The following is a 13,549-nucleotide window of genomic DNA, read 5'->3' on the forward strand; positions in this document are numbered from 1 at the left end:
TATTCCCCTGACTCCAGGAGCTGGGGCTTGCCCCAATACCTGCACTGCCACATGGTCACTCGCTCCTAGAGCCAGAGGATAGTAAGATTTTCTGTCCCTCCCATGGCTGCAGCGGGAGGGAATTTGCCCTTGCTGGCTCATCCCTCAGCCCTCCTGTCAGTCACAGAGCAGAGCAGCTCCAGAGAGGTACTCCTAGGGCAGCGCAAACAAACCAACAAGGACAGAATTCAGAGACATACTGCACATAGGCCTGCCCCCTTCCACCAGCCCAACAGCCGCACAGACACCCAACAGTCACATGGGCCCCCCCTTCCCCTCACAGGCTCAACAATCACACCCTCCACCACAGGCCCAACCGTCGCACAGACACCCTTCCTCTTCACAAGCCTAACAGTCGCACAGACACCTCTCCCCCATCATAGGCTTGTCAGTCTCACAGAACTACCCACTTCCACAGGCCTGTCACTTATGCAGCACCCGCCCTCCCAGAAGCCTGTCAGTCACATAGACTCCCCCATGCCCCAGCCTATTAGTTGACTCCCCCACCCCCTTTCCACAGGCCTATCAGTCACACAGAAGCCCCTCCCCCAGACCTGTCAGTCGCGCTAAACCCACATGTGTCCTGTCTGGCCTCCTCGCCTGCCTTGTTCTCCTGTCAATACTCTTACTTTCACAGCTGATGCATTTTGAACCCAATGAGTTTAGCTCCTGATGGAGAAGACAAGTTTCGTTTCTCCCAGTCGATTCCCACAGGGAGAAGCAGCAGCACTAAATAAATACAGCAATAAATTAAATAAATACACAAGGAGCTTCCTGAGGTCCCTTGGCCTGAAAAGGAGCTAGGAGTGAATCCCACAGGGAGGAACTTGGACTCCCCGGCAAAGCAGCTCCCGAGTCAATCCTGCCCCAATTCCCCCAGCCAGCCAGGAGCTGTTGCTCCCACCAGCTGTGAGGGGAAGGGCTGGGAGCGGGGGGATGCGGGTCTGAGGGCAGGAAACAGGAGACCTGTGGAAACGCAGTTGGCACCATTTGAGATTTCCATTCAGAAACGTCACCTGGTCCCTAAGGAAAATTCCTGGGACCCCTCAGCCCCACACACCCTCCCTACTGCAGGATGCAAGTCAGTCTGAGCATCCCTGGGAAAACGCATCCTTTCAGCAAACACGGCTGGCCTGAGCTGCAAAAGTCCCTGCCGTGCCGTCTCTTGCGCTCCAAGTAGCCCTGATTTCGCTGGTGGGAGAGTGGCAGGGAGGGGACCCCCTTCCTCCCAGATGTCGGTGGCTCATCTTCTGCCCCGGCCTTTCCTCTCCCCTCCCTTGAGGGCCAGGGCTCAGTTTTCTATTGCACTGCTGTGTTCGGAGTCCTTGAAGCAGGCCGACTCGTAGTGCTTGTTGAGGTACGACTTGAGGGCGAAGGTCTTCTCGCACTGCTTGCACTTGTAGTGCTTGAAGGCCGAGTGGGTCTGCATGTGGGCGCGCAGGTTGGAGCGGTCGGCGAAGGCCTTGCCACAGTGGGAGCAGCCGAAGGGTTTCTCGCCCGTGTGTGAGCGCATGTGGCCCTGGAGCAGCCAGGGCCGGCTGAAGGCCTTGCCGCACACGTCACACTTGTGTTTGAGGTTGTGGGTCAGGATGTGCATGGCCAGGGCGGGCATGGAGACATAGGCCTTGCCGCAGGTGGGGCACTTCCTGGCCATCTTGCTGTCCAGGCTGCGGTGAGTCTGCTTATGCCGGCTGAGGTTGGAGGAGGTGGCGTAGGTCTTGCCGCACTCGTTACACGAGTGGCGGTGGCTCCCGCGCCGCTGGCTCTCGCTGCGTCGCCTGGAACGGCCATCAGTGATGAAGAAAGCATCCATGGAGTAGCTGTCTGTGACTGCAGCTTCGCCATTGAAGTAGCGGGCAGAGAGGCTCGACTGGAGACTCTCGGGGTCGCTGTACTCCTCGTGATCTGGGGCATAGACCAGGTCTGAAGACACCAGCTGAAACCCTTGTTTCTTGTCAGTCTCGTAGTCGGAGGGCGTGAGGCAATGTTGGCTATACCCTGCAGGAGACAAACACAGATGGAGATCACCATCGACCAGGGCTTCTCCTTCCCTATTTGTGTGTCCCAGCCCTTTCCTACTTGCCACATCCCTGTGAGACCAGGACTTCCCTGGGGCAGCCTGTAGTAAACGGCAGACTTGCAAGAAAAGCCTAGGTGGGTTTTGGATGGAGGTGGCCAAGCCAAAAGCGCCAAGTCTGGGTGCTCCTGAACTTCTGACAAGGGTTCAGGATCTGACCCTGCATCCAAACCTGGCACTGGCCTGCTGTCTCTATGACGAGCCAAATGAGAACCTTAGGTCTGGGGGTGATGATGGGACAGGAGAGTGCTGGAAACTAGATAAAGCTCCGGAGTCAATGTCTGAGGGGGATCCACTCCTGAACCTTGACAAGGACTTGGGAAGTAACTGGACCCACAGATGCTTTCCCAGCATTCTCCTCTTGCCTATTGCAAGGTGGAGTAGGACCCGAGAGGTTTAGTCTAAGCTGTACGGCTGTCCATGCAGAGCAGACATGATTAGCAGAGCTCAGTGTAAAGGACCTTGCTCTCATAGGGAGCCCCTAGCAGCCAACACCACATTGGCCCCGTTCTGAGATTGGAGTTTTATTGCAAACTGAAATCTGGGACAGGTTCACCATTTGCTAACATCTGTGAATCTGTGGGTACAGCCTGGCCTGGCAGAGTGCGCTGTTCTTCTCCCATCCTGAGAGACAGGAGTCCTTGGGTCACAATCCTGGATCTCAGTGTGCAGCCACCCTGTTCCCAGTAGACCTCTAGCGGGGCACCATTCCTCTGTCCCAGCCCAGCCTCCATCTGTATCTCTCCTTGCCACACACCATCCGACCCGCTGCTGGGAGAGCCACAAGGAAAGAATCCCTGCCCCGCCCATTCACTCCACCTGCCCTTTGAACCTCTTCTGCAGTCCCAGGCTGCAACCAGCCCCTTCTGGGTTCCATCACTTCCTAGGCTATTGGACAGCTGCCAATGCTTAACTCCTTGTTGTTACACTGTGGCAGACACTCACAATGAGCTGTGCTGTCTCAGTGCTTCCTCCACCCCATTCCAGAAACCTGGGGGAAACTGGACAAGCCCAAAGTGAATGATCAGGAAGGGGCTTGGGATAGAACACAGAGGTCACCCTGTCTTGCCCTCCATCCCCAGCCATTTCCCCTGGGAACACAGGCCCAACCTGCTCTCAGCGATATCAGTGTGCAAGCAACCGCTAAAGCACAGAATCTCAGGGTTGGAAGGGGTCTCAGGAGGTCATCTAGTCCCAGCCCCTGCTCAAAGCAAGACCAATCCCCAACTAAATCCTCAAATGGCTCCCTCAAGGACTGAACTCACAACATTGAGCTATAAATGCAGGAGCAGCTGTAGGAGAGCTCTTTGGCTGTGGAGCTGTTTTCATGGCGCATCCTTCAAGAGAATACCAGATTACTGGCCTGGCTCTCGCCAAGTGCTTTACTGACAGAGGGAGACCACAGGGTTCGGGAGCACGACTCTCTCGGAGACACAAAGGGGAGATGGATGTTGGAGATTGAGGTCAACTGACAGCAATGGTGAGAAGACAGAATGCAGCTGTAAGGAAGCTGCAGGCAGTGTACATGGAAACAAAAGACCAAACGCTTCGTGTAACAAGCAAGACACATGAACCCCCTTAGAGGGAAAGCTAGTAGGGAGAGAACCAGGCTCAGCTCATCCACTGCAGGGAGCTGGAAACTCCAGGAGGCTTGTCCTCCCACTCGGAAGAGTCAGGGAGTCTCTAGGGGAACTGCTGGAAACCAAAGCCACCCACCTGGAAGGCCTTCAGCTCTGAAACTGTTCCAACTTTCTGTGCTGGATACCTGGCAGTGGGGCTCCAGTGGAGCAAACCTGCCTTGCCTCTCAGGGGATTCTGCTGCATGCAAGGTGCATGCAAACACTGATCTTGACTCAGTCAGTGTCTGCAGTTAGGTGGACTCCCTCTAGCCATGTGCTGATCTCAAACCCACAGAGGGATTTCTGCAGGGTCTGGTCGGTGTGCGCGTTTATGGGGAAGCATGACCACTGAGAAGTGCCATGCTTCGCTTCTGTACCCCATCGGCAGGGATCTCTGGGCGTCCACCCACCGAGTGAGAGGAGAAGATCAGGACCATACAGTGCTCGGAACAGTAAAACATTCTAATAAGGTGATTCATGAGAAGGATATTTTTGATGCACTTAGCATCCTTCTGCAGTGTATATTTCATGGCGCATCTTTAACTTAGGGGATCTCAGCCTTTTCCAGACTGGTCTCCCATGTTAACTACAGAACAAGTTTGGGGATTCCCCCTATCGCCCTAGCTATTGAGCAATGGAGGGCAGTTTTGACTCTCAGCTTGAGAACCCAGGATCTAACTACAAAATCCTCCCATCTGTAGGAAGTAAACCTCTCTCTACACCCTGCATATAAACATCAGAGTTTCCACTCCATGCATCCTGGGTACCTAACAAAACAGCCCGACAGACACATGATGTGAAACTCTAACACTCTATGCAACAGGCATCACCTGATCACTTAGTGTATTTTGTTGGTTTGATGATCTTTGACCTCTCTGAGCTGATAGAGTAGTTGATCTTTTGGGGACTTGGGATGATGTTTAGCTGTCGACTAATGACTGACATGTTCACTTAAAACACTGACAGCTAAATCCATCAAAGGAAGCTGTACAGTGATGCACCCACAAAGCCCCCTCTTTGTGCATGCAAATTGTGCATGCAAAACAGGTAATTGGGCACACATGTGCCCCTTTGAACACACAATGAGCAGGCTCACATGTGCCTGGTGCAAGTGGCCCTGATGCAAAAGCCTTTGGAAGTGTGACTTCTGCATCTCATCTACTGTAACACAGTACGTGAAGCACTGAGTTCTTTCTGGCTATCCCATCTCTGAAATTAACATACCGAGTCTGACGAGGCTGCGTGAGGTGCCGCTTGTGCAAATCCACCAGCACATACATTCCTACCCCTATCGGTATTATTCACTGGACCGATAAAGAGCCCCAGATGTTCAGGCTACGAGCTGGGAGCACTTTCACCATTAGAAATGTGGATGCCACTGCTGAAGGCAGCGCAGGAGGCTCCTGCTGGCGTGGCATGGATGAACGAGCCAGATCCTCAGCTGGCATAAACTGGCACAACTCCTTTGACTCCTAAGGTATCCCTCCAGCCGAGGAGAGATAGAAAAGTGTTCTTCCACTGGCAACAGCCTCTCATCTGTATGCTCCGGCACTTAGTTCAGATAAGCCAGGGATTTCTGGGCGCATTAATATTTCAGCATGTTGATTTGCAAAGACTGAGGGCTGTCTGATGTGTACATGTCTATCAATATTCTTCTCTAATAGGGAGAGGGCCTGTTCTGTCAATTGTTTATTCTCCATAGGCTTGTGTTAACCCACCAGGAGGTGGCGCTCCTAGGCAAAGGTATTCTGATAAGCACATTCCACACCAGGAGAAGTAACTTCATTCATGGTAGCACCCTGCTTGCAGCTTTCAGTATTAGCCGGTTGACCTAAGACTGCAGTAAGGGCCAGAGACAGACCTACTCCTATGCAGTGCAGCATGTACCAGTGACGCTCAGGTGAGGGGGTTGATCTCCACCCTGTCCTACATAGATATAAAACCCTTGAGTTTTCAAGTATAAAAAAATGAATGGGAGGGTGCCTGGGTTTGGGCTGCCCCCCACCCTCCATGAATAAAGCCAGTTGCCAGCTGGGGAATAGAGGGGTTATTCCCCCAGAAGAGTTTTAATTTGGGGGTAAGGAGGCAATTGGGGTATAGAATTGTTTTCCAGGGTGCTGGGGGCGGGGGGAGACCAGAAAAAGATGGAGATCTGCCCTGCAGGGGGGAGGGATGCACTATATGGGGATCAGCACAATTGCAGAACCAATTCACCTCCCTCAGTGCCTACTTACTATCAATGGCCATGACACGATTTCCCACTGAACAGCACTTGGAAATCACCAGTGACCTCCTCCACCACCTACTGCATGTCAATGAGTTCATGTGACACTAGGAGCCAAGGAAGCTAGGTTGGGAGAGGGGGGGCCATTACCTAATCCTAATAAATACTCAGCCTTTCTAGAGAGTGCTTCTCGTCCCTGGATTTCACAGTTTATGAATGAACTCATCAGCTTTATTCCCATTTTACAGGTCGGGAAACTGACTCACAAGGTGAAGGGACTTGCCCTAGGTCACAAGCAAGTCAGTGGCAGAGCTAGAAACAGAACCCAGGTCTCCGGAATGCCAGTATCACATTCCATGCACCAAACCACACTCTCTGTGGGGGAGCAGAGTTGGGGTTGGGCTGAGCGCCGTCAACCTCACTGCATGGTTTGTATGTCTGTCAATTATTTGAAACCAAGGCAGGGAGGGAGGGAGGGCCTGGACCAATGATTTTGCCTAAGTCTGCTCAGGGTTAACTGCCACAAGCACTAGCTGCTGTCTACATGAGCACTGCCACCATGGCTAGCAGCTGGGGAGTTGCACCAGCAACTATGGGAGAATTTCACAAGCTGCTCAGTGGCTTGTCCATGGTCCCAGAATTAGTCCATGGCAAAACCAGGAGCAGAATCCAGGGCTCCTGACTCCTACCCCAGTGCCTTAGCCACAAGACCTTCCTTCCTCCTTTAACACTGACATCAAGTGAGTTTGACTGGAATTGGCTCAGACATTTTTGTAGCTTGGGCACTCTATTCCTAAGCGCCTTGGGGTGCCTGATGAGACGGACCCCCGGTTTCCTCTGTGTGTGGTGACCGAAAGGCACTGGGTGGAGAAGACACACTCAGGCTTTGGTTTGAGGGAGGAATTCTGATCTTTGCTTTAACTCTGTGCAGACAGGGGATAAGGCCCTGGTGGGGATGGGAAATTCTTCTGCAAATACCCCTCACTCGGGGCAAGCGGCTGCATCTCCTTAGGCAACAGTTTTGCTCCTCGCAAGTAGTTTTAGGAGCCAGTCATGCCAAGATGTGGTGGGTGCGGTGGTATCCAGGCGGGGGCAGGGTTCTCCCTCCTGTCCTGCTTCAGTCTAAGTGCCAGGTGACAGTGATTGCTTCAGTGTGACCTGCACTTTCCACTGGCCCTCAGCCTGCCTAGTTAGGGATTTTTTGTCCTCTCCCAACCTAGCTTCCTTGGCTTCCCAGCTCTGGAAAGACTTGCCTTGTAAACCCTTCAAGCATATTTCTGTCATCTCCTAAGAAGCAGCATCCCCTCCTTGCCTGAATGTGGTGTAACCCCCCCTGCTCTCCGGTGGTCTTCTATCACAGAGTGTGTCTGATGATCTTTCTGATGGAGCTGTGCCGCCTGACATTTCCTCTGCCCCTGCTCCTTCGCCCCCACCCCTGGCTGTGCTATGGAGCTGCCTCTCCCTCTCTTCCTCTCCTTTCTCTGTCCTTGGTTACAGAGTGCAGTCACACACGCTGGGCGAAAAGCACTCTCCTCAGCAATTTTTCACACTTTCTCTGGAGCATGCAGCAAGGTTATTTCCAGGAGAGCGGCTTCAACAGCTTTTCTCTGGCTTGTGTGGATTCCTTTCCCTTACATCACCCAGCACACAAAATATTTCACACACGTTTTGCTCCACACACACAAAATGCAGGGAGGAGGAGGATGGAAGAGAGCAGAAAACCTCCAAAGCCATCCAAGCATTTGCGGTACCGATATGGAGCCCCTAGATTCCACCCTCTGTTGGCAAGGCACAGCCTGAATTTGCCATAACTACACCCAAGACATGAGGTGAAAATACTCCCCCATCCATCCCCTGTATCGAACTGAGAGATCCTAAGTGCCAGCCACTGGACTAACTGTGCAGCCCCTAAGTGCCATTCGCTCACTAATGCAGTGGCAGCACCCGGTATTGCTCTTCTTTTGGGCAGTAAATCAGTGTTTATTGGTCCTCTTCCAGCTGGGTCATTGGCTGGATCTGAGATGATCTGGAGGATGGAGACAAATAGACTATGTTCTGTTAAACTAAATGTGCACTGAAAATACTGAATGATGAGAACTCTTTGCACTTCTGTAGTGGTGAGGAGCTCCAAGAACTGACCAAGCAATAATCAGGGTAGGTAAGTGAAATGTCTCCATTTCAGGGATGGAGAAATTGAGTCACAGAGAGGAGAAGTGACTTGCACGTTGCCATACATCCTGAGTTAGTGACAAGGGTGGGATTGGAATGGGGGGCTCCTGACTCACAGGGCCAGCTTTTGGCCACAGCATCCTCCTTCCCTTCCTGATTTATTTATTCAGATCTTCTTCTAGGTGCCTAGTGGTATTTACTAATAGAATTAAACCCATGCAAGGCTGTCAGGTCAGCAGTGCTGTTAGGGCCCATCAAAACTGTCCTGCAGACAGTGCCTTTGTCTCGAGACCAAACCCCATCCATGGATGTGCCAAGGCCACCTGACTAACTTAGAGGAAGCAAATTCATATGCAAGAGCTTTCTACTGGGTGGGCCTTCTGTTGACCCCAGATAGTTCCATTCTCAGAAGCAATGGCTCAGTTGGCCAGATGATGGTCTGTGCATGATGGGATGGATGGGGAAGGAGAAGTTTCTCAAGAAATGTTGGGAATCCCAGCTCCCTAATGTCGTGGTGTGAACCTGAAATGGGGGGCAGACCTGGTGGGGCTGTGACATGCTGAATCTCAGAGCATCCCAAATCTCTGCTAAGATATAACATGGCCCTTGCTATTCCTCACTGAACCTGCAGGAAGAGGTAGAGAAGTCATCTCAAAATCACTGCCTCTTCTGGGACAGCCCTGCAGCCTTCTCAGCGTTGTAAAGAGGTGTCCTGATGGGAGTGATTTGACTGGAACAGGCTCCATTGAGATGACACAAGCTGTTTGCCTTCCACTCACCTCTCCTGTTAGATGAAGCCGAGGGAGTCTTCTAACGAGGGGTTGATCTAGCACCCATTCGTGTAAATGACAAGGCTCACATTGACTGCCTTGTGATTTGGATCGAGCCCAATCCTGGGAATTGCTTCACAATTCCCCATAGCACCCAGGGCAGGCAGGAATGTCACCTTGGGCTAGGTAGATTAGAGAGCAGGGCCTGGCACCGCAATCCATCCAACACCTCCCAACTTTGCAGCTCACTTTGATGGGGACGTGACTTAACCTCCCTTGGAACCTCCAAATGCTACCCAACCCTCTGAGAAGATTTCTGGGGGTGCTGCATGACACAGCCCTAGGCACATCTGGGGAGCCTCGGGGGCCACCCTATTGTGGTTTCATCTTGGAGGTACTCTGCTTCCACACCATCATGCCTAGCATTTCTCACTCCAGTGATGGTGTTGGGCGCTCTGGTTCTATGGAGACAGAGCAGAGCCGTATTCATCACACTGACGCATTCAGGGCCTTCTAATGGAGCTTGGGGTGCCTAGTTCAGCCTGATCCTCCTACGCTCCCACTGACCATCAAGTGCTGCAGGCTGGAGCGTGGGGACACTGGCCATGCCATCCCTCTCCTCGTCTGTTCTTACCCACTCCCCACCCCCTGCTCTCCCATTCCTTTCCTCATTTACATGAAGCCAACCCCAGGCAGCAGCAAACAGCTCTCTCAGGTCTAGCTGGTGAGGCTACAGCCCCTCACCTGGCTGGGGCTGTAGAGTGCAAACCCACTGGCAGGGCTTTGAACAATGAGGCATCCTGGGAACACCAGTACCCCTGTCCCTGTTTCCTCCCGAGATGTCCTTTCTCCCTGCCTGGGTCAGCGCCTGTCTCCTGGGGAATTGCTCTCACTTGTCAATGCCACCACTTGTTCTGCAGTGACCAAGCCAACCAGGATGTGACCCCGAGGCAAGCTGAGGGCAGGGGTTTAGCCCAGCTTCAGCCACTGGTGCCCCCAAGGAAATTGACAACACAAGGACATTTCCAGCTCAGAGGAAATCTGGGGGGGCTGTCCAGGCAGAAAAGTTACCCCCTCTCCCTTGCCCATGTGTGTCTTTGGAGGGTAACAAATTCTGGCTTAGCAAGACCTCTCAAAGGGCAGCAATACCCTTGGGAGCAGGAGGCCAGGGGGAGAAATTTCACAACAGAGCAACTCTGAGCAGAGGCTGTTGGCTTCCAGGGTCACTTTCCTAAGGAAAAGACACAGCTGCACATTCCAGCCCACACAGTACACAACCACGGGCACACCACCGGCAACACAATGTGCGTGCCTGACCCCCAACACAATAGACAAACACATGCCTATGTACATCCAAACCGACACCCCCATCTGTACAAACCCATGCCCTTACCCCACAGTGCACACACACTCCATACACCCAAAGTATGTACTCACACGCAACAAAACACACCAGATGCACAAACATGACACAGTACAATACACATATGCTGGCACATGCATACACACAACACCCCCCCAGTCCCACAGACACATGCATATGCACAATATAGAGAACTCATCCTAGTGTGCGCATGCGCGCGCACAGTCACTCACATCCACACACATGCATCTACACATACTGCCACAAACACAGGTTCCCTTTGAAGTGCATTTGCCTGTGTACACCCCCCACCCCTACCTACAGAAATACCCAACACCCTCCATGGAGATGCAACTTTTCCAGTCCAGGCGGCTGCCCGGGCGTCGCTCGGCACATGACCTCTGGAGTTCGGGGTTCGAATCGCCCCACTCCCGAGCCAGCCTCCTCGCCGCGAAGGGGATCCTCTGGCCGGGCATTTCCTGCCCAGCTGCGAACCCAACGGGCCGGTTCTTGGTCGTAATGATGCTTTAGAGACCTCCCGGAGTCTCTCCAGCAGCTGCGGAGGTCCGGAGACTACTGCGCACAGACCCTCCAGGGCCCGGGGGGTCAGCTCCACTCCAGTCAATTATAATCCGCCGCGCCCCTATAATACGCGCTGCGGTGTATGAGGGGAGGGGGCGTAGCCTCCCAATAATACGCTCCGCTGTGTCAGGGACACAAACCTCCTTCCGACAAGCACCGCGGCGCAGAGGGGCTCTTGACCCCTTCCGAGATGCCCCGCCTGGTGCAGGGGACCCTAAGTTCTCGGATAATACGCACTGCGGGGTAAAGGGCAGCCTGCCCCGGTTCCAGCTGCCGGGACGCTTCTCCTTCCTCGTCCTCAGCCACTTACCATTCTCGGCCCCGGGGCCGCTGCCCACCCGGGACCCGGCCAGCACATATGCAGCTTCCAGGGGATGGTAGCTGGGAGCCGGGACCTCGCAGGGCTGAAAAGCGTCTGCTTTGATCTTCTTGACCAGGAAGGAGCGGGGCATGGTGCGAGCTGCGGGGCTCCTCTCCTGCGCGCCGAGGGGATCAGCACTGGACAGCTCCCTGCGCGGACTGCAGGCGGGGAGGGAGGGGAGGGGTTGGGGAGAGGCTGGCACACACGAGCTGAGCTCAGCACTCAGGGCCCGCGGTCTTTATACGGGACGCAGGCTGGAGATCAGGTGGTGCTTTGCAATGGAGCTGTTTAGCTCTCTAATCCATCAAACGTCCCCCAGGACAATCATCACATTACCAATGAACCGGCTGGGCAGGCAGGCGAGGCACTGGGGCGGGGTGGGGGAGAAAGGGAGGATGGAGAGAAAGGGAAAGAGACAGAGAAAGAGTGTGTGTGTGTGTGTGTGTGTGGAGAGAGTGAGAGGCGAAGAGGGAGAGAGATGGGTAAAGTGTGTGAAGGAAAAAGGAAAGAGATAGAGAAAAAGTGAAAGGAGGTGGGGCAAGAAGGAAGACAAGGGGGGAAATTGGGGGTGGAGAGATGGCCCACTGCCCATCTGCTTAACATTTAGACACAGCCCTCAGTTGGGGGGAGGGAACAGGTGTCAGGCAGGCGCGGTGCTCAGCACTGAGCCATGCTCCAAAATAAAGAAAGAACTTTCTTCAACAAACACACACGCACGTATGCACACACGCACATACACACACACTCGAAAGGCACCACACCATGGCAAGGACCATCATCTGCACCGTCGTACAACCCCATGTTCAGTGGCAGGAAATATCCAGCGACGCATTGAAACCCCCTGCTCATGATCCAGCAGTTCATTCTCCCCTGGCTGGGCGGGTGGGTTTCTTTCCTCCAGTCCACCCACAGGCAGACAATAGAGACGCGTGCATGAGGAAGAGGAGAGAGGAAGTCTGAGAAGGAGGAGTGCAGAGGGAGAGAGGCTGTTCAGATGAACTCTCTGGCTCTGTTTCCTTTGTCTTGGTGCAACCAGTGTGTTTTAAGATCCTGTGAATAATACAGTCTAGATTCATATGCTGGGGGGAGGGGAGTGCATTTTGATTTCCCAGTTCAACAAAGGTGAGCAATAATCAGTGACCTAGGCAGATCTAAAACCAAAAGAGAGGCTGTGCTGTGGTACATTGTTCCCCTTCCAAGAGCTGGGTTATTTGCCTTTGCTGCTACTGCCAAGCAGCTTTCAGGCAGGCTTCTGCCTTCCGCAGAATGTGTTTGCCTTGCAGAAATCATGCACACGGCAGGTTAAGGACACTGAGAAAGAGATTCTGCGAGTAAGACCTTGGCGGGTCTCAGCACTAGCTGGGCAATCAGTGTTCGTTCCTGTGGCCCGCAATTAGGCCAGAATCCGGGGAAGGGAGGGGGAGTAAGGAGTTCCAGACTGCCCATCAGTTTATTAAATGCTTTTGGCCTGCCCTGAATTTGTCACTGCTTGGGTCAAATTGTTGACTGGTGTCACTCCACTGAAGGGAATGGAGTGACACCAGCAGCAAGTTTACTCCCCTATTCCAATAATAAAAGAATATCCCAGCTAGGGGAGGCCCCATCAGAACACATTGCCCCTACAAGGAGCTGGGTTAAAGTTTCCTGTTATTTCCTTCCTCCCACCATTCCAGGAGCGTCCTCATACGACAGGTAGATAATTTGCTTCAGAAACACAATTTCAAACGAAAGTAACATAAAAGCCCTTGAAAATACTGCCCCTTCCTGCTCTACATTGAGCTGATCCAAAGGGAAATCCCACTTCAGAACTTCTGTGTTTATACGGAGAGCTGGGATGGGTATGTTTCTGTAATGGCAAATGGGAGACGCCCCAAAGAACCCATGTGACCTAGTGGCAGGGTTTTGTGGGTAAGTTTTCCACACCCGTCAGAGACACTCCTGGGTTTTATGGACGTTTCTGGACTCAAGAGAAGAGCCCGTCATCTTCTGACAATTTATCCTTGCATGTTCTAGATGGTTCACATTTAGGGAATTTTGTTTCAGAGAATTAAGGAGTGGGTAAAATAGACGCCTTCTGATGAATCGCCTCATCTGACCTCAGCTATGAAGCCACAGCCCCTAGACTTGATTAAGTGTGGGGCTAGGAGCTGGGAGTGCCTGAAGTCTAATCCTGCATCTGCCACTGCCTTGTTCTGTGGCCTTGGGCTGCTCCCTTGTCCTTCAAATCCATTATCAAAACCAATGTCTGCCACAGACCCACCCAGCCATTAAATTAACAAACAAACAGAACAGAGCCTTCCTCTGGATCCTCCAGTGCACTGTTTTGTGTTGCCTGTGTCCTATGC

The 13,549-nt window shown here is 53.0% G+C and overlaps 1 protein-coding gene across 1 annotated transcript; it reads right to left on the reverse strand.

The window, feature by feature from the left end:
* Positions 1–1,330: 1,330 nt before the first annotated feature.
* Positions 1,331–11,295, reverse strand: SCRT2 (scratch family transcriptional repressor 2). The gene is made up of 2 exons (XM_032766405.1): positions 11,154–11,295; positions 1,331–2,037 (listed from the first exon to the last, which is right to left on the reverse strand). Exons 1-2 carry the CDS (start codon positions 11,293–11,295, stop codon positions 1,331–1,333), a joined length of 849 nt encoding a protein of 282 aa, XP_032622296.1.
* Between the last annotated feature and the right edge of the window lie 2,254 nt (positions 11,296–13,549).

Source organism: Chelonoidis abingdonii, chromosome 14, assembly GCF_003597395.2.
Source record: "Chelonoidis abingdonii isolate Lonesome George chromosome 14, CheloAbing_2.0, whole genome shotgun sequence".
Classification (NCBI taxonomy): Eukaryota; Metazoa; Chordata; order Testudines; family Testudinidae; genus Chelonoidis; species Chelonoidis abingdonii.